The sequence below is a fragment of the Biomphalaria glabrata genome, chromosome 2 (assembly GCF_947242115.1).
Source record: "Biomphalaria glabrata chromosome 2, xgBioGlab47.1, whole genome shotgun sequence".
Classification (NCBI taxonomy): Eukaryota; Metazoa; Mollusca; class Gastropoda; family Planorbidae; genus Biomphalaria; species Biomphalaria glabrata.
Window position 1 is genome coordinate 22,633,382 of NC_074712.1, and position 23,179 is coordinate 22,656,560.

The 23,179-nt window shown below is 35.0% G+C and overlaps 2 protein-coding genes across 4 annotated transcripts in view; one reads left to right on the top strand and one right to left on the bottom strand.

The window, feature by feature from the left end:
- Positions 1 to 958: 958 nt before the first annotated feature.
- Positions 959 to 8,315, bottom strand: LOC129924655 (involucrin-like). The gene is made up of 3 exons (XM_056021124.1): positions 8,257 to 8,315; positions 6,960 to 7,017; positions 959 to 1,555 (listed from the first exon to the last, which is right to left on the bottom strand). Exons 1-3 carry the CDS (start codon positions 8,313 to 8,315, stop codon positions 959 to 961), a joined length of 714 nt encoding a protein of 237 aa, XP_055877099.1.
- A 7,950-nt stretch (positions 8,316 to 16,265) lies between these two features.
- The window catches only part of LOC106065464 (neuronal acetylcholine receptor subunit alpha-10-like), a 223,828-nt gene continuing 216,914 nt past the window's right edge, over positions 16,266 to 23,179 (top strand). For 2 of the 3 annotated variants that reach the window (XM_056019656.1, XM_056019657.1), the window contains exon 1: positions 16,266 to 16,552. The gene's annotated coding sequence lies outside the window, so the exon portion shown is untranslated. The remainder of the gene's footprint in view (positions 16,553 to 23,179) is intronic. The other variant, XM_056019655.1, reaches the window with a different exon arrangement.

Genomic DNA, 23,179 nt, shown 5'->3' on the forward strand with positions numbered 1-23,179 from the left:
GCAGCACCGCTCTCCTTCTTGTTGTGTTAGGCACCACCGCTCTCCTTCTTGTTGAGTTAGGCAGCACCGCTCTCCTTCTTGTTGTGTTAGGCAGCACCGCTCTCCTTCTTGTTGAGTTAGGCAGCAAGCCCTCTCCTTCTTGTTGAGTTAGGCAGCACCGCTCTCCTTCTTGTTGAGTTAGGCAGCATCCCTCTACTTCTTGTTGATTTAGGCAGCACCGCTCTCGTTGTTGTGTTAGGCAGAACTTCTCTTCTTCTTGTTGTGTTAGGCATCACCGCTCTCGTAGTTGTGTTAGGGAGAACTTCTCTTCTTCTTGTTGTGTTAGGCATCACCGCTCTCGTAGTTGTGTTAGGCAGAACTTCTCTTCTTGTTGTTGTGTTAGGCAGAACTTCTCTCCTTCTTGTTGTGTTAGGCAGAACTTCTCATCTTCTTGTTGTGTTAGGCAGAACTTCTCTTCTTCTTGTTGTGTTAGGCATCACCGCTCTCGTAGTTGTGTTAGGCAGAACTTCTCTTCTTGTTGTTGTGTTAGGCAGAACTTCTCTCCTTCTTGTTGTGTTAGGCAGAACTTCTCATCTTCTTGTTGTGTTAGGCAGAACTTCTCATCTTCTTGTTGTGTTAGGCAGAACTTCTCTCCTTCTTGTTGTGTTAGGCAGAACTTCTCATCTTCTTGTTGTGTTAGGCAGAACTTCTCTTCTTCTTGTTGTGTTAGGCAGAACTTCTCTCCTTCTTGTTGTGTTAGGCAGAACTTCTCATCTTCTTGTTGTGTTAGGCAGAACTTCTCTTCTTCTTGTTGTGTTAGGCAGAACTTCTCTCCTTCTTGTTGTGTTAGGCAGAACTTCTCATCTTCTTGTTGTGTTAGGTAGAACTTCTCTTCTTCTTGTTGTGTTAGGCAGAACTTCTCTTCTTGTTGTTGTGTTAGGCAGAACTTCTCTCCTTCTTGTTGTGTTAGGCAGAACTTCTATCCTTCTTGTTGTGTTAGGCAGAACTTCTCATCTTCTTGTTGTGTTAGGCAGAACTTCTCTTCTTCTTGTTGTGTTAGGCAGAACGTCTCTTCTTCTTGTTGTGTTAGGCAGAACTTCTCTTCTTCTTGTTGTGTTAGGGAGAACTTCTCTTCTTCTTGTTGTGTTAGGCAGAACTTCTCTTCTTCTTGTTGTGTTAGGCAGAACTTCTCTTCTTCTTGTTGTGTTAGGCAGAACTTCTCTTCTTCTTGTTGTGTTAGGCATAACTTCTCTTCTTCTTGTTGTGTTAGGCAGAACTTCTCTTCTTCTTGTTGTGTTAGGCAGAACTTCTCTTCTTCTTGATGTGTTAGGCAGAACTTCTCTTCTTCTTGTTGTGTTAGGGAGAACTTCTCTTCTTCTTGTTGTGTTATGCACCTGCCCTCTCCTTCTTGTTGTGTTAGGCAGAACTTCTCTTCTTCTTGTTGTGTTAGGCACCTGGCCTCTCCTTCTTGTTGTGTTAGGCACCTGCCCTCTCCTTCTTGTTGATTTATTGTAATCGTTTTCTCTTTAAAGAAAAACAAAGTGTACTGGTGGGCGTCGTCGTGTTGTGTCTGTCTCTACACATACTGGCAAGGGTTGGCAAGTGTGTTTAGACATGGGGCCAGTTTAGCAAGGGTTGGCAAGTGTGTATAGACATGGGGCCAGTTTAGCAAGGGTTGACAAGTGTGTATAGACATGGGGCCAGTTTAGCAAGGGTTGACAAGTGTGTATAGACATGGGGCCAGTTTAGCAAGGGTTGACAAGTGTGTATAAACCTGGGGCCAGTTTAGCAAGGGTTGACAAGTGTGTATAGACATGGGGCCAGTTTAGCAAGGGTTGACAATTGTGTATTGACATGGGGCCAGTTTAGCAAAGGTTGACAAGTGTGCATATACATGGGGCCAGTTTAGCAAGGGTTGGCAAGTGTGTTTATACATGGGGCCAGTTTTGCAAGGGTTGGTAAGTGTGTTTAGTTATGGGGCCTGTTTAGCAAGGGTTGGCAAGTGTGTATAGACATGGGGCCAGTTTAGCAAGAGTTGGCAAGTGTGTATAGACATGGGGCCAGTTTAGCAAGGGTTGACAAGTGTGTATAGACATGGGGCCAGTTTAGCAAGGGTTGACAAGTGTGTATAGACATGGGGCCAGTTTAGCAAGGGTTGACAAGTGTGTATAGACATGGGGCCAGTTTAGCAAGGGTTGGCAAGTGTGTATAGACATGGGGCCAGTTTAGCAAGGGTTGACAAGTGTGTATAGACATGGGGCCAGTTTAGCAAGGGTTGACAAGTGTGTATAGACATGGGGCCAGTTTAGCAAGGGTTGACAAGTGTGTATAGACATGGGGCCAGTTTAGCAAGGGTTGACAAGTGTGCATATACATGGGGCCAGTTTAGCAAGGGTTGGCAAGTGTGTTTAGACATGGGGCCAGTTTTGCAAGGGTTGGTAAGTGTGTTTAGTTATGGGGCCTGTTTAGCAAGGGTTGGCAAGTGTGTATAGACATGGGGCCAGTTTAGCAAGAGTTGGTAAGTGTGTATAGACATGGGGCCAGTTTATCAAGGGTTGGCAAGTGTGTTTAGACATGGGTCCAGTGTCGCAGCAATACTTCTAAACACCGCACCGTTTCACTTGTAAAACAACTCGTGACTGAGTCCATTTAAAATTATAAGTTGATTTAACTGTCAGTTCTAACTAATGAAAACATTTTATTTTATATCCAAAACAAACTTGCACAACAATAAAATAATGACATTTATGTTTATTTTTCTGTTGTGTTGTCTTTATATGAGAAACGGTAAGGATCAATAAAGCAGTCTTAGTCTTAGGAATTACTTTGGATTGATAAGTGCCGCAATGCAATCTATATTCTATTTAGAAGGGCCCTGACTGATTCACTGACTCCCCTGTCACTAATTCTCACACTCTTAGGGGGACGACAAAATACGTACATTCAACCTATGGTCTCTTACCTTGAATCTAGGACAAGTAATATATTTCATGATCGAACCCGCAGTGGCTAAATTTACTATAGGCCTATACGATTCATTATTCGCAATTTCGACCTAATATGTTTGTAAACACTAAATAATACACAATTAATACTTTCTATTCGCTCTAACTTATCGGCTTATTTTTAATTCTACACATTTACTCTTTTTTAACCATGTAGATCTAGACAAGAAGTCCTTTGCACCTGAAGTACTATTCTATTATACCTCTCTTGTTAAAATAAAAGATTAGATCTAGTGGACATGTAGTATAGATCTAAAACTACAAATGCACCAAATTCTCACATAAAATATAAGGCGTATTAATCTAGATCTCAACTTCGTTTTGTTGATAGACTAGACATAGTGATACATACACATACACATCAAGAAATAGAGACTGGCCGAAGGAAGTAACTTCATGTAACTTGAAAACATGTATATCTATTGTATTCGGATTTCCGAATTATGAGAAAATGGCATGATCTTCCGTCTTAGAGATTTAAAAACAACACTAGTGAAAATATTGTAATACTTATATAGGTTATGGCTGAAATAGATATGAATACTTAACTTTTATACTGCTCATAAATGCTGTATAATAAAGTACACAAAATTGCGAGTCACAAATTTTCGTTTCATAAAACTCTTTAATCGGCGAGTCTATATTTCTTGATGTCTATGTACATACAATAGTAGACCTCATTTTGTACGCACTTTACTTTTCTGCGTAAGTTCTTCTGATATGAATAACACTCGGTTAGCTTAGTCAGTAAAGCTTCAACCTTGACATCGTATGCTCAGGGGTTCAAGCCCCAGAAAATGTATTTTATTTCTTTAATATTTTGTTTAACGTAACGTTTTCCCCACAATTCCATTTGAATAATTCTGTCTACATAAAAGTTGAAACGGAATTTATAGACTCGATCCTAAGATGATTTTTTAAAACTTGATAAAAAATTGATAGTGTTTGAAAGCATCAGAGAGTATTGCAAGTATTTCGATAATAGCTGAAAAGTCTAAGAATACTCCTATTGTATGGAGACTAGTTTCGAAGGCGTAGGGTGTGTGTGTGTGTGGGGGGGGATACGTGGTATGGGTAATTGAATTCTCCGGCAACAATTGTGTTTGGGAGTGGTAGCCAGAAATGTGTTTGGGAGTGGTAGCCAGAAATGTGTTTGGGCGGGCGATTGAAAGCGGGCCCTTCTAATTAAACGTAACATATACTAGAATACACAGGCCAAAAAAGTTTTATGTAAGCATTTGAAGGATGTAATAAGAAAGTAGGGAAAGTCCATAGATCTTTTATCAAAAGCAGAAGAAGAGTCCTATAGTCCTATAATGTAAATAAGACCAGCCATATTAGCCAAGAAGTCCTATAGTCTTATAATGTAAATAAGACCAGCCATATTAGCCAAGAAGTCCTATAGTCATATAATGTAAATAAGACCAGCCATATTAGCCAAGAAGTCATATAGTCTTATAATGTAAATAAGACCAGCCATATTAGCCAAGAAGTCCTATAGTCCTATAATGTAAATTAGACCAGCCATATTAGCCAAGAAGTCCTATAGTCTTATAATGTAAATAAGACTAGCCATATTAGCCAAGAAGTCCTATAGTCCTATAATGTAAATAAGACCAGCCATATTAGCCAAGAAGTCATATAGTCTTATAATGTAAATAAGACCAGCCATATTAGCCAAGAAGTCCTATAGTCCTATAATGTAAATAAGACCAGCCATATTAGCCAAGAAGTCCTATAGTCCTATAATGTAAATAAGACCAGCCATATTAGCCAAGAAGTCCTATAGTCTTATAATGTAAATAAGACCAGCCATATTAGCCAAGAAGTCCTATAGTCCTATAATGTAAATAAGACCAGCCATATTAGCCAAGAAGTCCTATAGTCCTATAATGTAAATAAGACCAGCCATATTAGCCAAGAAGTCCTATAGTCCTATAATGTAAATAAGACCAGCCATATTAGCCAAGAAGTCCTATAGTCCTATAATGTAAATAAGACCAGCCATATTAGCCAAGAAGTCCTATAGTCCTATAATGTAAATAAGACCAGCCATATTAGCCAAGAAGTCCTATAGTCTTATAATGTAAATAAGACCAGCCAAGAAGTCCTATAGTCCTATAATGTAAATAAGACCAGCCATATTAGCCAAGAAGTCCTATAGTCTTATAATGTAAATAAGACCAGCCATATTAGCCAAGAAGTCCTATAGTCCTATAATGTAAATAAGACCAGCCATATTAGCCAAGAAGTCCTATAGTCTTATAATGTAAATAAGACCAGCCATATTAGCCAAGAAGTCCTATAGTCCTATAATGTAAATAAGACCAGCCATATTAGCCAAGAAGTCCTATAGTCCTATAATGTAAATAAGACCAGCCATATTAGCCAAGAAGTCCTATAGTCTTATAATGTAAATAAGACCAGCCAAGAAGTCCTATAGTCCTATAATGTAAATAAGACCAGCCATATTAGCCAAGAAGTCCTATAGTCTTATAATATAAATAAGACCAGCCATATTAGCCAAGAAGTCCTATAGTCCTATAATGTAAATAAGACCAGCCATATTAGCCAAGAAGTCCTATAGTCCTATAATGTAAATAAGACCAGCCATAGTAGTCAAGAAGGAGAGACGGCGAGTAAGAAGAGATACTTGAATTCACGGGCTGGACCAACTGAATGCAAAAGATACTAGAATTAGCTGGCCACAGGAATGTATGGGGAGGCATGTTGTAAGTAAGAAAAAAAGGATGGGGGTCCATTATATTGTTATAAGGAAGAGAAACATGTGAAAGATCCATGACAAAGTACACACTATAAAGCCTGGGACAAAATCAACGGTTGTTACCTGTGGGAAATGCTAGTGACTTTTATAGTATACTATTTTGAGTTTGATTATAAAAAATAAATTTGTTGTACACAATTTTGAAATCTATTTTTTTCTGTGTTGAAATTTAAGTTTTGCAATTAAACCCAGGTATGTCAAAGCGATACTTAATGTATCTGTCTAGGTGAAACCTTGCACACTTTATTTCTGCCTTTTTTTCTATTCTCGCATCAAGTTGAAACTTTGCCCATTATTCATTGTCGATGACAACACATGAATCAATAAAAATAATTAACAAATTTTAAAATCATTTTGTGGTGATTAATTTATTTTATTTTATCCAGGAATGTACAAAATAGGGGAAATAAGCCTTGTCTAGAAAATTATGGCCTTCGCTGAAGTATTATAGACTGTTTTAGACCATAAAACATTCTATTTTTAGAATTACTTGTAATAACGCGTCAGCCTTCCATTATAGGGCCTCGCGACCCCTTTATTTTTTAAAACAGCTTTTGAAAAGCTTCATAGAAACTTTCCATTTGATATCCCTCGCCTTCCCCGCCCCCAACTGGTCTACAAAAGGGAATGGACCCTAATGGACCCTAACACGTTATAAGCATTAAGATTACGCTAAACGAAAACCATGAATAAAAAATATTTCTAATCGCACGAACTTATTATTGTTTGTCTAAGAAATTAAGTACATGCCATTTCACTCAATATAATCTTTGTTTTTAAAAGTATTATTTGGTTAAATTTGACTTGTATGAATGCATTTGCTATGTCATGTTTTATGTTATTATTATTGGTTCTACTCATTTATAAATAATACTCGTCACATATTTTTTTTTTTACATATTTTGCGTTTGTTTTGACATCATCTTGACTGGTCCAATGATGAGTGTGTCTGAAGACATCCTCTGGAGATCTGACCCATTGAGACCAACGCAATTCTCTGATAGGAAACAATTCAAAGAAAGAAGTCGTGCTATAGCTTGGTATCATCTCATTGCTACATGTCTTACTACCGGTCTTTATTTGTTTTGTTTAATTAGTACTTTGAGATTTTTGGGAAGAGTCTTTTCATACTCTATAACATGTTCTTAGCCTTTATGTCTAATCACATGTAGGAATGTTTTTCAATTTACAAAATCATTGAGAGGATTCAGGGTAGGATATCTGTCAGATGTTTCAAAGTTAGGGTATCTGTCAGAAGTTTCAATTTTAGGGTATGTGTTAGATAATTCAAAGTTATGGTATGTGGAAGATGTTTTAAGACAAGGGTATCTATTAGATGTTTCAAGGTTAGGTTACAGGTTAGATGTTTCAAGGTTAGGTTACAGGTTAGATGTTTCAAGGTTAGGTTATAGGTTAGATGTTTCAAGGTTAGGTTATAGGTTAGATATTTCAAGGTTAGGGTATGAATGAGAGGTTTCCAAGTTTCTTTTTAGTTAAAACCAGAAGAAACATTTCTACATCGTATCATCTTCAGTTTGACAGTCACGTGGTTTGTTCAGCTGTACATGAAACACCGCAACTGTCGATGTCAATCTTGTTGACCAGAACTTCTTTACATTTTGATTGAATGGAAGATTATGCTGTAGGACTCTTAAATGTGACTGTTGTAAAGTTTAATATGTTTAAATGAATGGTTAAATGAATGGTTAAATGAATGTTTAAATGAATGGTTAAATGAATGTTTAAATGAATGTTTAAATGAATGGTTAAATGAATGTTTAAATGAATGTTTAAATGAATGGTTAAATGAATGTTTAAATGAATGGTTAAATGAATGTTTAAATGAATGGTTAAATGAATGTTTAAATGAATAGTTAAATGAATGGTTAAATGAATGGTTAAATGAATGTTTAAATGAATGGTTAAATGAATGGTTAAATGAATGGTTAAATGAATGTTTAAATGAATGGTTAAATGAATGTTTAAATGAATAGTTAAATGAACGGTTAAATGAATGGTTAAATGAATGGTTAAATGAATGGTTAAATAAATGGTTAAATGAATGGTTAAATGAATAGTTAAATGAATGGTTAAATAAATGGTTAAATGAATGTTTAAATCATTTAATTAATATATATATTCGTTTTCTTGTGTTATTCTATCCCATGATTCACTTCTGAGGCGTTTCCATCGAGGGCGAGGGCGCTACGCAGGGCAAGATTTAAGGCGGGGCAGTCGGTGCTACATCCAAGGGGTCTCTACAAAAAGGTCTCTACAAAAGAGATGTTAAAAGTCTCAAAATAAAGATGTTTATCAACTTTTACTTTTTCCCCGCATTTTGACTAATAATACCTTAAATCTTACGACTGGCAACAATTTGCTGCATCTTTTAAATCCAGGGGAGACTCAACACAATCTTAGAAGTTTGGGGAGTGGCTTCAGCAAGTTTTGCTTTCCCCCCTGAATGGTTTTTGCAGGATTTCCAACTCCTCTGGCTGCTTTTCAATGGCTGCTCTCAATTCCTTAACACGATCAATGATGATCATGCTACCTTATGACTTGAGTGAGTGGTACACACCTGCTGGTCTAAGGTCAGTGGCTTTTTTATTACTTTGATGTTGCTACTGTTAGAACACCTCTTTAACCATGTCTGGGAAAATACTAAACTGTCCATGGCAAACAAAATGCTAATCTACAACGCCTGTGTAGTGAACTCTTCTTAACGATAGCAAGAGCTAGTCAACATAGAATCACCAAGAGCATGAATTAAACAATGTTTCCAAGAGCTAGTCAACATAGAATCACCAAGAGCATGAATTAAACAATGTTTCCAAGAGCTAGTCAACATAGAATCACCAAGAGCATGAATTAAACAATGTTTCCAAGAGCTAGTCAACATAGAATCACCAAGAGCATGAATTAAACAATGTTTCCTTGCGCTCCCTGTGGCTCATAATGTGCATGTCTTTGTTTCTCCAAAGAACGTTTTCAAACTGGCCATACACGCAGCATCTTTGGACACTGAGAAGACTACGATGGCTCGGACACGACACCCAAAGACAAGATGGAAGAATTGTTAGACTTTGGAATAAAAAATAGGTATACCAGGCGGTAAGAAGAACTTTTTAAAATAATGCGTCTTGCTAGTGGCTATAGAGAGGGTCCAGTCAAAGACCCACAAGACACTTAGCCAAAAGGAAGAACTTCTTTTAATGATACCCGTTTGAGGCCGTCTCTGAGTTTGTATGAAACACAAAATATATTTTTTTTAATTTTGTAAATTAGTATTATTGTATTAAAGCAAATATTTTGATATTTAGATATTTAGATGTGAAGAATGATAACATAAGATACTATCCAGGGGATATGAAATGAAACCCACTAGTTTAACTGTTTATCGGATAACTATCCTAGACGAAACCTACATTTGAGAACTTTCATATCTATTTGTAATTATTAAGTATGAATTTTTTTTTACAAGTTAATTTTTTACATGTTAGTATTTTACATATTAGTATTTTATATGTTAGTATTTTGAATGTTAATATTTTTCATGTTAGTATTTAAAATGTTAGTATTTTAAATGTTAGTATTTTACATGCTAAATTGTACATGCTAGTATTTTACATGTTATTAGTTTACATGTTATTATTTTACATGTTATTATTTTACATGATAGTATTTTGCATGCTAGTATTTCGCATGTTATTATTTTACATGCTAGTAATTTTCATGTTAGTATTTTACATGTTAGTATTGTACATGCTAGTATTTTACATGCTATTTTTTTTTTTTACATTTCTAATTATTAAATATGAAAAATATTTTTTACAAGTTAATATTTTACATGTTAGTATTTTACATATTATTATTTTACATGTTAGTATTTTAAATGTTAATACTTTCCATGTTAGTATTTTAAATGTTAGTATTTTACATGTTAGTATTTTACATGTTAGTATTGTACATGTTAGTATTTTAAATGTTATTATTTTAAATGTTAGTATTTTAAATGTTATTATTTTACATACTAGTATTTTACATGCTAGTATTTTACATGCTAGTATTTTACATTATAGTATTTTATCCAGACATAGAAATGTTCTGTGTTAAGAGTAGAACCAAATTACATCTTTGTCTTTTTTTTGGCGTCTTTCTATCTCTCTCTCTTTCATTCTCTCTCTCTCTCCCACTCTCTTTGTTTGTCTGTGTGTCTCTTTCAAGATACCTTTTTTTAGTCAGTCTCTTTGCACTTCTTATTATTCTCTGTTTCTCTTTCTGTCCTTTCTCTTTCCATCAGTCTCTCTTTTGGAGGCCAAGTGGCTGAGTGGTAAAACGCTTAGCTTCCAATATGATGCTGCTGTAGTCTCCTATACATATCTGTAAATAAAACTTGCTGCTGTAGTCTCCTATACATATCTGTAAATAAAACTTGCTGCTGTAGTCTCCTATACATATCTGTAAATAAAACTTGCTGCTGTAGTCTCCTATACATATCTGTAAATAAAACTTGCTGCTGTAGTCTCCTATACATATCTGTAAATAAAACTTGCTGCTGTAGTCTCCTATACATATCTGTAAATAAAACTTGCTGCTGTAGTCTCCTATACATATCTGTAAATAAAACTTGCTGCTGTAGTCTCCTATACATATCTGTAAATAAAACTTGCTGCTGTAGTCTCCTATACATATCTGTAAATAAAACTTGCTGCTGTAGTCTCCTATACATATCTGTAAATAAAACTTGCTGCTGTAGTCTCCTATACATATCTGTAAATAAACTTTGCTGCTGTAGTCTCCTATACATATCTGTAAATAAAACTTGCTGCTGTAGTCTCCTATACATATCTGTAAATAAAACTTGCTGCTGTAGTCTCCTATACATATCTGTAAATAAAACTTGCTGCTGTAGTCTCCTATACATATCTGTAAATAAAACTTGCTGCTGTAGTCTCCTATACATATCTGTAAATAAACTTTGCTGCTGTAGTCTCCTATACATATCTGTAAATAAAACTTGCTGCTGTAGTCTCCTATACATATCTGTAAATAAAACTTGCTGCTGTAGTCTCCTATACATATCTGTAAATAAAACTTGCTGCTGTAGTCTCCTATACATATCTGTAAATAAAACTTGCTGCTGTAGTCTCCTATACATATCTGTAAATAAAACTTGCTGCTGTAGTCTCCTATACATATCTGTAAATAAAACTTGCTGCTGTAGTCTCCTATACATATCTGTAAATAAAACTTGCTGCTGTAGTCTCCTATACATATCTGTAAATAAAACTTGCTGCTGTAGTCTCCTATACATATCTGTAAATAAAACTTGCTGCTGTAGTCTCCTATACATATCTGTAAATAAAACTTGCTGCCGTAGTCTCCTATACATATCTGTAAATAAAACTTGCTGCTGTAGTCTCCTATACATATCTGTAAATAAAACTTGCTGCTGTAGTCTCCTATACATATCTGTAAATAAAACTTGCTGCTGTAGTCTCCTATACATATCTGTAAATAAAACTTGCTGCTGTAGTCTCCTATACATATCTGTAAATAAAACTTGCTGCTGTAGTCTCCTATACATATCTGTAAATAAAACTTGACTTCATGCTCATTGTCATTACTTTTAAAATGAGGAACTAAAAGCAACAGTAACTAGTGAGTCTCTTAATGAATCACTACAAATGATCTATTAGCCTTATCAGACATAGAGGATCCTACTATGTACCTAGTCTGTAATTTCATTATAAATACTTCTCCCAATTAAATTTTATCTCAATATGTGCACTTTGTTTTTTTTATTAAGTGTTTAAGTATGTACATAATTATTTATAAATCTACAAAGACTACAATTTAAGTTCTATAGACATTGAGAAGTTCAACTTGGTCACTGACGTACTTATATCTTGTCGTTCAGACGAAATCAAATACCTTGAAACCATCTCCCACCCTAGTTCCAGCTAGACGACCTTAAAGTCCAAGACCACACAGATTGCAATAAGAATGAGATATCCCATGGTGCAGTCTTCCCTGGACGTCAATAAATACAACAAGTGGGAATGGTGATGACTTTTAAGATGGAAGGCAGCAAATGAACGAGTTCGCTCCCTTGAAAGACTATAATAATAGACCAAATGAACAGGTTTCTATAGGTGGACTCATGTTTTGTCAGTGGATTTAGTGCTACTAAGTTTTCCATTTTCCTAAATATGTAACACTAAAAGATATGCCACTAAACATTAAAATTGTAACACTATAATAATAAAACCTAATATTGCTAGAACGTTAGAATATTGTAACACTGTAACATTTGGAATTCTAATGTATAGATATGTGGTTGGTATTCCAATATATGTCCGAATATGTTATGTTTCTATTGTACAAGTCTTAATGTGTCGTCAACCAATGTATACATATTAGACATCTTGTGATGTATTCAATATTCATTTTACGGATGATATTTATGTAAATTAGAATTCTTTCTCTAAAAGACAATGTCACTGAACTCTATAGATATTTATTTTCATAAGTTTCTAAGCCGTCACCCTTGTAATAAAAGATTTAAAAAACACCATTTAATTTCGTATGTCAATAAATATTTATTAATTTCATTAAAAAACACTTTATGACGAATTATTAAGACACAGATATAATAATATAATGATAATGAATTTCGAGACAGCTTTTGAGACCTACGTCTGTGCAGACAGACAACTTAAAAACATACATTTTGTATAACTTTCAGTTTTTATTTTTATTTCTTTGTTCAGTTGTCACTATTTTCTCGTGCTCATATCTGCAGAAGTTTCAACATCGCTGCCAGGTACACGGCAATCTGAACATCAAAACTCAAAATAAACTTGATCAAATTGTAAATGCTGCTATAGTAAGATGATAGGCAACAAACAAACCGGCAACTTGAACACCTCTTTGAGAAAAACATTGCTAAGAAAGCTGTAAAGCATAAAAAATCACATTCTTCTTCAGGATTAGACCATCATAAAGAAGATCACTGGGACCAATTGACCATCATAAAGACCACTGGGACCAATTGACACTAAAACGTGTGTTATTGTACAAATGATTGCTCTAATCCTGTATTGTTTTTTGTAATGCACAATTGTAAAGAAAAATACGGATACTAAAGATTATTATTATTATGTTTGAAAAGAACGAGTATTCATTCTCTGGCGCAGACAGGGTCGAGTTTCGCTAAAGAGAAACAAAATTCATTGTAGTCCCTTTATCAGTTTCCACTGAGGCTATTATTATTATTACTATTCTTATCATTATTATTATATTCAAACAAAATCTCTAACATTAACGTCTCATGGCTGGAATATTGCAGCGCCACTTTGTGATTAGTTTGTCAGTGTATGAGTCAGCCCAAAGTTCCAGTGCCACTTTGTGTTTAGTTTGTCAGTGTATGAGTCAGCCCAAAGTTCCAGCGCCACTTTGTGAGTTTAGTTTGTCAGTGTATGAGTCAGCCCAAAGTTCCAGTGCCACTTTGTGTTTAGTTTGTCAGTGTATGAGTCAGCCCAAAGTTCCAGTGCCACTTTGTGTTTCGTTTGTCAGTGTATGAGTCAGCCCAAAGTTCCAGCGCCACTTTGTGTTTAGTTTGTCAGTGTATGAGTCAGCCCAAAGTTCCAGTGCCACTTTGTGTTTAGTTTGTCAGTGTATGAGTCAGCCCAAAGTTCCAGTGCCACTTTGTGTTTAGTTTGTCAGTGTATGAGTCAGCTCAAAGTTCCAGTGCCACTTTGTGTTTAGTTTGTCAGTGTATGAGTCAGCCCAAAGTTCCAGTGCCACTTTGTGTTTAGTTTGTCAGTGTATGAGTCAGCCCAAAGTTCCAGTGCCACTTTGTGTTTAGTTTGTCAGTGTATGAGTCAGCTCAAAGTTCCACGCTTGCATTGGACGCTTTTTTGTTGTTGTTCACTCTTTTTAACTTCAAACTGATAGCTCAAGTATTTCTGGCACCCCTGGAAACTCTTTGTAAATTAAGTTGGCGTGCTATGGCACCGCCCCTGATTATAGCAATACTATTTCAATATGTCCCGTGCTATGGCACCGCCCCTGATTCTAGCAATACTATTTCAATATGTCCTGAAGAATGTATGAAGGGTTAGGGTCAGAAATATCTTCTTTGATGAAAGCATTGATTTAGATTACACAGACTAGAGAAGAGTACAGTAGGACCATGCAAAGGCAGTTGCGATCTGTATAGTTTGCCACATTTGATGCGGACAAAACCTTTCTCCTCCTGGGGTCTATGTTTTCATTCCCTTCGCCTGGTTTGGTTATAGGCCGCTGTCCGCTAAAGCTCTTCGGATGTTCTTCTTAAGTACTGGAGATCCAACGCTCTAGAGCTGAGTGGTTAATGTTCACAGGAAGTCACTTTGCTATTGGTCTATTCCACCCACGTGACTAAGGCTCATTGAAAAGAACCAATAATATTTTTATTTAAAAAAAAAAAAGCCAAATTGAATAAAAAAAAAAAAAGAAGCCTCTGAGCAAGTAGGTGAGAACAGAGAGGTGGGGGGGGGGAGAATGAAAGTCTGAACTGTCTATGTGTGACCGAACTGTCCGGCCAGCCATCGAGTGTGAAAAATGAAAACACAGAGAGTTCCACTTGTTGAAGGAAATGTTATTAGCTGTCTATGCCAGGTACCGGAACACAACATTGGACAAACAAATATAATTAGGGTAGCCTGGTTGTCATTGTTCTGTTTAAAAATAACCTACACCTCTTGAAGCGGTCCGGGAGTACGATGTGTCGCACTTATCACTTTTGTCTTTTGTAAGCGAGACATGTTTTGTTTTGTTTTGTTTTTCGAAGGGAGGGAAACATCTGTTACCGTCGTTGATGAGACACGTAGATTATTTTATTTTTTTTTATCATTTTCTTTTTCTGCTGACTTTGAACTAGTGAATGTTCCAGCATTGAAAAAAACGATACATTTAAAATATTGTAAATACAAATATTGTTACAAAATAATTAAAACATTTATCCATTTCAAGTTTTTTTTATTGACTACTGGATGTTTGATGCAACTCAAGTTTTGAAGCTTAAGGAATCATTTATTGCTTGGAAACTTTGAGGACACTAACCAGAACATGTTACGAATACATAAACATTTATATACTTTAAAGTGTATCTGCACATGTTAGCGAGCTCAGGAATATATTAACAAATCGTTTTGTTTTGTTTTTGGTATTGCCTTCAAAAAGCTATGTTCTAACTAGCCATCTTCTCTAGAAATGCAGGTTAAACGGGGTTCATTGTCTGTTGACTTCAGGGTTGCATTATGTGGTGTGTATGTTGTTGTTATTTCAGAATACTGAGACACTCTTATACACAAAGACACAGAAAAACATCAAGTATTTCTTTAAGTCTTTTCAAGAAATAATTATCAGTCAACTTGTTTCTAATATTGGATCATTCAACCTTTTCTTTTCAGACCTTGTGATCCGTAGGGCAGATGATGTAAAGAACATCTGTTTCGCCCACGGTTAACGAGGATGCTATGTGGCGAGCACAACGACCAACTGCCTTTACTTTTTTGAGCTCAAATTGTCAGAGCCCCAGTGCCCCAGCACTAAGCATTTTAATATGAAATATTTTGTTTTTCTTTATCATTTAAAAAAAGGTAAGAGATAAGTGTTTTTTTTTTACTTTAATAGTTTAACACAAAATTTTAAAAAATCAGCTTTATATAAACAAATTCTGACAAGTTAAAATTGGAATGCGATTTAGAAATGAAAAATAAGATCATTATAAAAAAAACACAATGGATGCTCAATCCAAAAGGCATTGTGATAAATGTCTAAATATTTGAGTTAGCTCATATGCCTGTCCACAAAGCAACGGTCTAAGTTTCTTCTCATAGTTTTCTGGTCTCCCTTTAATTGAATTGTTTTCAAAACAAATCCTTCTGTATTCTTCCTTAGTTTGTCAATTAAACGTGAAAATCAGTGAAACTGTTTCATTTAACTAAATGCAGACTTCAAGCAAATTACAAATAAAGAAACGACACATTCACACATTTGTTTAAATTGTTTTTTTTACCGAAGTAATAAAAAGTAAATTATCCTTTCAAAAACACAAATCCAGGTTCTAAGCCTTTCTATTAACTTGTATGAACACCTAAACCAACATGAATGTGTCAAGACACAAACTAGTAGAGGACTATTGAGTAACATTACTTTGAAAGGTTATGAGCAATCTTATTTCTTGAAAGTTTATTTTACACTTTAAAAAAAAAAAACATGTTTCAAACTATTTCCATCTTCTTCCTCATTCAAACTCCTAATGAAGATTTCAGCGTAGCAAGGTTTTTTTATTGCTTCCCAGTTGTAAATAGGCTAGGTTTTATTACCTAGCAAGACAGATGTCGCTTTGGATATTTCAATTCTGATCCTACACGGCTTCCGTAGATATGTATTCCTGTTTGGAGTGCATGAAGAGGATCAATGGAAGAATGCCCGCCTGTTGGGAAGCTGGAAACAAAAAACGTAGCCGAGCAATCTCAAGTTTGTAAACTCTAACTTTCACTTTGTGAGATGATGCTATTCAAATCATTGTGGAGAGTTCCTCTTTCAAGCATTTGGACATTTATTCATTAAAAAATAAACAAACTTGAGTTTTGTACATCGCAGCCCCCCCCCCCCCCTTTTTTCTTGTTCGGTGTTGGCTTTATGAGCAGGGAAATAACTCTTGACATTAGTATCTAGTGGTTAAGGATATTGAGAGTGAGTTGTACAGAGCTCCCAGTCGCCCAAACAGGTAAGAACTAGATAAGTGAGACTTTGTTTATCACTGCCTACTCAACTGTGATCCATTTTGTGTTCAACTATACACTCATTGTCTCCTACATAAGGACCAAAGCGTTGACTGTTAGATACTTATATAAGATGAGCTTTCAAAAATCACTAGTTTGAATCCAGCAAAACAGATTCAATTCTATAAACTTATTGTATGATTTTACCTTCTAAAGTGTGTGTCTATTGACTAGGCTCTAAGTTCCTTGATCAGTAACACATCAGTCAGTTAGGAACAAAGTTGTGTACAAACACTTTCTCTTTTCTTCCATGAGTTCAACCTTTAGATGGACATCTAGATGTCTACACGTTAGGGCCTTAGTGTTTGAAAGTAACTGATTGGATAGAAGGAACACATACACTCTAAAATAATTTTTTTTTTTATTGGCCTATGTCTGATATATATATATATATATATATATATATATATATATATATATATATATATATATATATATATATATATAGATAAATGATCAGTATCTAATCAGAACCAAATGGATAGAACCTATGCATGTACAGAAAGTCTCTTGTTCCTATCAACTCTCGTCTCTCTCTGTCTAAATGTGAGTTTGTTCAGTGAACTACTACGTCAACAGCATGGGACAGGAATTAGTCAATAACTTGTGACTTCCGGTCAATACAATCTGAAACTTTGCTCCAATCTAGGAGAAAAACAAAACTCTGTAAATGTTTTCTTGTTGTTTCTAAGTCTTTCACTCACTTTCTGTCTGTCTTCTTTCTGTTTCTGAGTTTATATGTTTCCCTTGTTTCTGAGTTTATATGTTTCCCCTGTTTCTGAGTTTATATGTTTCCCTTGTTTCTGAGTTTATATGTTTCCCCTGTTTCTGAGTTTATATGTTTCCCCTGTTTCTGAGTTTATATGTTTCCCCTGTTGCTGAGTTTATATGTTTCCCCTGTTGCTGAGTTTATATGTTTCCCCTGTTTCTGAGTTTATATGTTTCCCCTGTTTCTGAGTTTATATGTTTCCCCTGTTTCTGAGTTTATATGTTTCCCCTGTTTCTGAGTTTATATGTTTCCCCTGTTGCTGAGTTTATATGTTTCCCTTGTTGCTGAGTTTATATGTTTCCCCTGTTGCTGAGTTTATATGTTTCCCCTGTTGCTGAGTTTATATGTTTCCCCTGTTTCTGAGTTTATATGTTTCCCCTGTTTCTGAGTTTATATGTTTCCCCTGTTGCTGAGTTTATATGTTTCCCCTGTTGCTGAGTTTATATGTTTCCCCTGTTTCTGAGTTTATATGTTTCCCCTGTTTCTGAGTTTATATGTTTCCCCTGTTGCTGAGTTTATATGTTTCCCCTGTTGCTGAGTTTATATGTTTCCCCTGTTTCTGAGTTTATATGTTTCCCCTGTTTCTGAGTTTATATGTTTCCCCTGTTTCTGAGTTTATATGTTTCCCCTGTTGCTGAGTTTATATGTTTCCCCTGTTTCTGAGTTTATATGTTTCCCCTGTTGCTGAGTTTATATGTTTCCCCTGTTTCTGACTCTTTCCATACGAACAATTGTTTCCATTGCAGTCTGCATCTATTCACTTTCTAAAAATAGCAGGTTTGTGTTTATTAGTAAACTATCTGAATAGGTCAATTACCTGTTTGTATCTTAGAAAACTTTTCAATTCTGTGTTCAATGTATGTATACAACCATGGCAAGAAATGTTTATCAGTAGTCAGTACATTATTGTGTTGCCAACTCATAACAAGCTCCAAAATTATTTTTTTAAACAAATTAATATTTGTTCAACTGCATGTTATTTTGTGTGTACGTACGTTTCTGTTTGTATGTGTATTTCAGAAACAATAAATTCAATGATCAGTGGGCTCTAGAACGTTATGCCATTTCTTTCTAGTTGACTTTTTAAAAACATTTACTTTCTTTCTGAATTACGGTCTTCTATTTCTCTAACTTTATGACTGTCTTACTTTCTGGCTTTCCTTCTGTCTAGCTTTATTCCTTTCTATCTTTCGAATTCTTTTTATTTATTTCTTTCCATCTGCCGTTTTATTTGTTATTTTTTTATGTTTTTCTGACAGAATTTGTTTTTTAAAATCCTACCAGGCATTTGTTTGTAGGTCTAAAAGTATTTGTGTGAGTGTGTATATGTCTGTGTAAATGTGAGTATCTGTGTGACTATAATTGTGTTTATATCTGTGTATGTGAGAACCTGTGTGGTGAGAGAGATTGTTTTGTATTCGACTGTGGAGTGATCATTACAAATTTCACTGTTGAATAGAGAACATTGCGAAATGTTGCAGATATTGAAATCATTAATAGCCAACAACAAAAACATACGTTGAATGTAATCACCTCTTTATTCAGCTTAGTGATAATCTTATAATAATCATCTAAAAATGAGCCTGTCATTAAAGTGGATGGATGTCGCAAGTTTTCTCATGCACGTATTGATGTATAATCAAGGCTGACTACCTTATATTACTGGATTCGTCGTTTGGTTTAAATATAAAACAAGTAGTAATAGTTATTGTCCCATTCAGTTTAGAAGTATTGACGCTACGCTAGAACTGAATCCTTTAGGTGGCGTTAAAAGCCTAGCTATCTGATGCTGAGCCAAAACTCAAGTGTAATTGTACAATTCAAACTCATTTCCTTCGTGTCTCACCCTGGTAGACTTTGAAACAACGCTGGACAACTGCTGGGAACCCCCGCCCCCCTCCATCCAATGGACTCCCCCCTCGTACCCTTACTGCGAGGTTTCCCCCAAGGAAAAATCAATATCGTCAAGTCCTATTGTCTATATGGGTGAGCTAGGCAGTAGGTTGATGTTTCAATCATTGCTCACAGACTTGATGGTTGATACACTTCAGCGCAGAACTACTGCTCCAACAGGAATGATATACTAATATTTGTCAAAGTCACGGGCTATATGATTGAGCAAAGTCAACACACAAAATCTTGACTCTATTGAGTGAAGTCATGAAGTCTCGCGAAGTCGTCGTTTCAGTGTTAGATTTGAGATTGTATTCGTTCTCGTAGAGTTGAGATAAAATATTACTTTCTCCAGTGGATTGAAAGATTGATGAAGTGTACAGACCTGAGGGTGAAACAAAAATTCAAAGCTTTATAAATGATATTTTGTGGGTTGTTGTTGAACATTTTGTGGTCTGTTATTGAGCTGTTTGCAGGTTGTTAGTGAGGTTTTGCAGGTTTCTAAAGAGTTGAATTATTTATTAATAAATTTCAACTCGACATGATCATCTCATTTGGCTTTATTATCTTACCTTACTATTATTTTTATGTAGTCTGTCTGTCCGTCTGGCACTTTTAGATCTCAAAAACTAGAAGAACTATGAAAATCTAATTCCACCATATTTTGTGACTTGCAAAGTTTAAGTTAACGGAAACTTTTGCACTTCCAAAAGCGAACTGTTTTATTTTAAGAATTAATTATGCAAGCCGTTTTTAAAACAATAAATTAAATGTGAGAGCGATTATAGCAAGTAAGAAGAATAATACACTTTTGTAAAGTTTAAACATTTCTTTATAAAATTTTGTTAATTGTAAAAATAAATGTTATAAACAAATGTATTAGTATTATGGTACAATAACTAGAGTTTATATATATATATATATATATATATATATATATAATAAAGGCTATGAATGCACATTGTATTTAAATATCAGCCTCATTTGTTAGTATCGTGTTTGTATACAGTGGTGTGTGCAGTGAGGTGCAGAACGTCGACAGAGAGGACTAGATAAGTCCTCAAATAGTCCAAAATAAATTTTTTTTCATGTGTCTGTGTTGTGTTTTTGTTGGTTTAGAGGCACCGAATGGGGAAAAACCTATATGAATTGTTCTTTTTGTTAGATTCGTCTGTCACGTTCATATCGAAAAAAATTGAAACTCTGTTTAGTACTAAGATTTTCCTTATGTGTTTGTGTGTGTTTATGCAGTGCGATACCTGAAAACAAAAAAACAATAACAATAACGCCAAATGGTTTAAAAAGTGGTTATTCTAATTTAAATAATATTTTTTTTTATGCTAAAGCATCGATAAAACTTATAATCGAAAACAGGTTTTCTCGTATTTTTAAATGGAAAAACTTATATTACAATTTTTTTTCTTACTTAAACTTTGCAAAAAAAAAATCTTTATCGATAATAAGTTAATTCGGATTTTTAATGAAAAACAAATTATTTCTAATTCACTCTTTCAAATAGACCTTTTAACTAATATTACATTAAACAGATATTACATTTAATAAGGTTGTTCCGAATTGTTTATGAAAAGCAATTTGTGCCAAATAATGGTTTGAAATAGTTGTTTTGGCTTTAAATATTTTAAATTCTCTTGCAAATATGTTGCGAAAAGTTGATGATCGATTATAGGTTGTTCAGGATTTTAAAAAATAAAATGTTTAAATTGAATTGTTTTAATAGTTCTTCAAACTTATTTTACGTTTAATTTTCTTGCTTAAACATCTAAATTATATTACATCTAATTAAGGTCCAGATGCTCTATTATCGATTACGTATTCTACGACATTTGAAACATTCTAATTCAGTAAATTTTAGTGTTAAATTTCAATATCAAACCAACGTTCAAGCTTTTAGTTCAATATAAGTCCGTATAGAACAACTTTACAAATGTTTCTGATACTTCAACAGATACAGTAAACAAAACATTGCCATTTCTGTTTGTATTTTAAATGTTCTTTCACTATACAAGCTTTTACTTATTATAAATTTTTTTTGCCCATTATAAACCATATATGCACAACAGAGTTAGGGAACTTCACCAATGTTTTGTTGATCCACACTGTGTGACACTCACGACTTATAGAATAGAGAAGGTTTTAATCTCATATAAATGGCTTCAACATAGGGACGGTTCTGTAATACAAATAGTTTTAGAATAAACCTGACAACTCGTACTAACATCATTGACACTGGTTCTTTTTTTTTAACCATAACAGAACTCTTTAACCACAGTAACCTTACTCTTTAACCACAGTAACCTTACTCTTTAACCACAGTAACTTACTCTTTAACCACAGTAACCTTACTCTTTAACCACAGTAACCTTACTCTTTAACCACAGTAACCTTACTCTTTAATCACAGTAACCTTACTCTTTAACCACAGCAACCTTACTCTTTAACCACAGTAACCTTACTCTTTAACCACAGCAACCTTACTCTTTAACCACAGTAACCTTACTCTTTAACCACAGCAACCTTACTCTTTAACCACAGTAACCTTACTCTTTAACCACAGTAACCTTACTCTTTAACCACAGTAACCTTACTCTTTAACCACAGCAACCTTACTCTTTAACCACAGTAACCTTACTCTTTAACCACAGTAACCTTACTCTTTAACTACAGCAAATATGCTCTGTAAAACAAAATGATTTAGTAGATAGATAGCATACAAATTAAAATAGACTATTAAAACACATTTCTAGGTTATATAAGCATTTGTTCTTAGCACTAGTTTATTATATATTAGGTACATATCGCAAATAAGGTTATTCATTTTCTATTGTCTTCGTGTCCTTGTGTAACAAATGGCTGGTTCTCTACGTATTGTCTAGTGTATCTGATTTGGGCTGTCCTGTACATATAGTTTACATGTAACTGATTTGGCTGTTGTGTACATATAGTTTACATGTAACTGATTTGGCTGTTGTGTACATATAGTTTACATGTAACTGATTTGGCTGTTGTGTACATATAGTTTACATGTAACTGATTTGGCTGTTGTGTACATATAGTCTACGTGTAACAACAGACTGTTCTGTTCTCTACATATTGTCTACGTGTAACATCTACTGAATATGTCAGCTAGACATCGTATGTATAAATAGAAGAAAGAAAGTTTACCCCTCAATGTTGTGTCTGTATTAACTGTGTGCAGTCAAACCTGTTCATCAGATACTGGTAATCTTCAATCTGTTAACTAAAGGTAATTCTACCAGCGAAGCGTATTTAATTATCCCTGGGTAAATGTAGTGCCCTCGCGTGGTGTCAAGCATCAGACAGGATGCAGCCAATGTGGTACATCCACAGTTTACTAGCAGACAACGCTCTAAAGGCTTTAACGTTTGTAAATATTTCGGTCGATGTATTCACACCTTGTAATTAGATGAGCATGTGGAGATAACGTCATTCAAGATAGACGCATCTCTTGATATAGCAATCATCGTACTAGGAAAGTCGATCACAGACACTGGCTAGACAAACTACTAGGAAAGTCGATCCCAGACACTGGCTAGACAAACTACTAGGAAAGTCGATCCCAGACACTGGCTAGACAAACTACTAGGAAAGTCGATCACAGACACTGGCTAGACAAACTACTAGGAAAGTCGATCCCAGACACTGGCTAGACAAACTACTAGGAAAGTCGATCACAGACACTGGCTAGACAAACTACTAGGAAAGTCGATCCCAGACACTGGCTAGACAAACTACTAGGAAAGTCGATCACAGACACTGGCTAGACAAACTACTAGGAAAGTCGATCCCAGACACTGGCTAGACAAACTACTAGGAAAGTCGATCACAGACACTGGCTAGACAAACTACTAGGAAAGTCGATCACAGACAC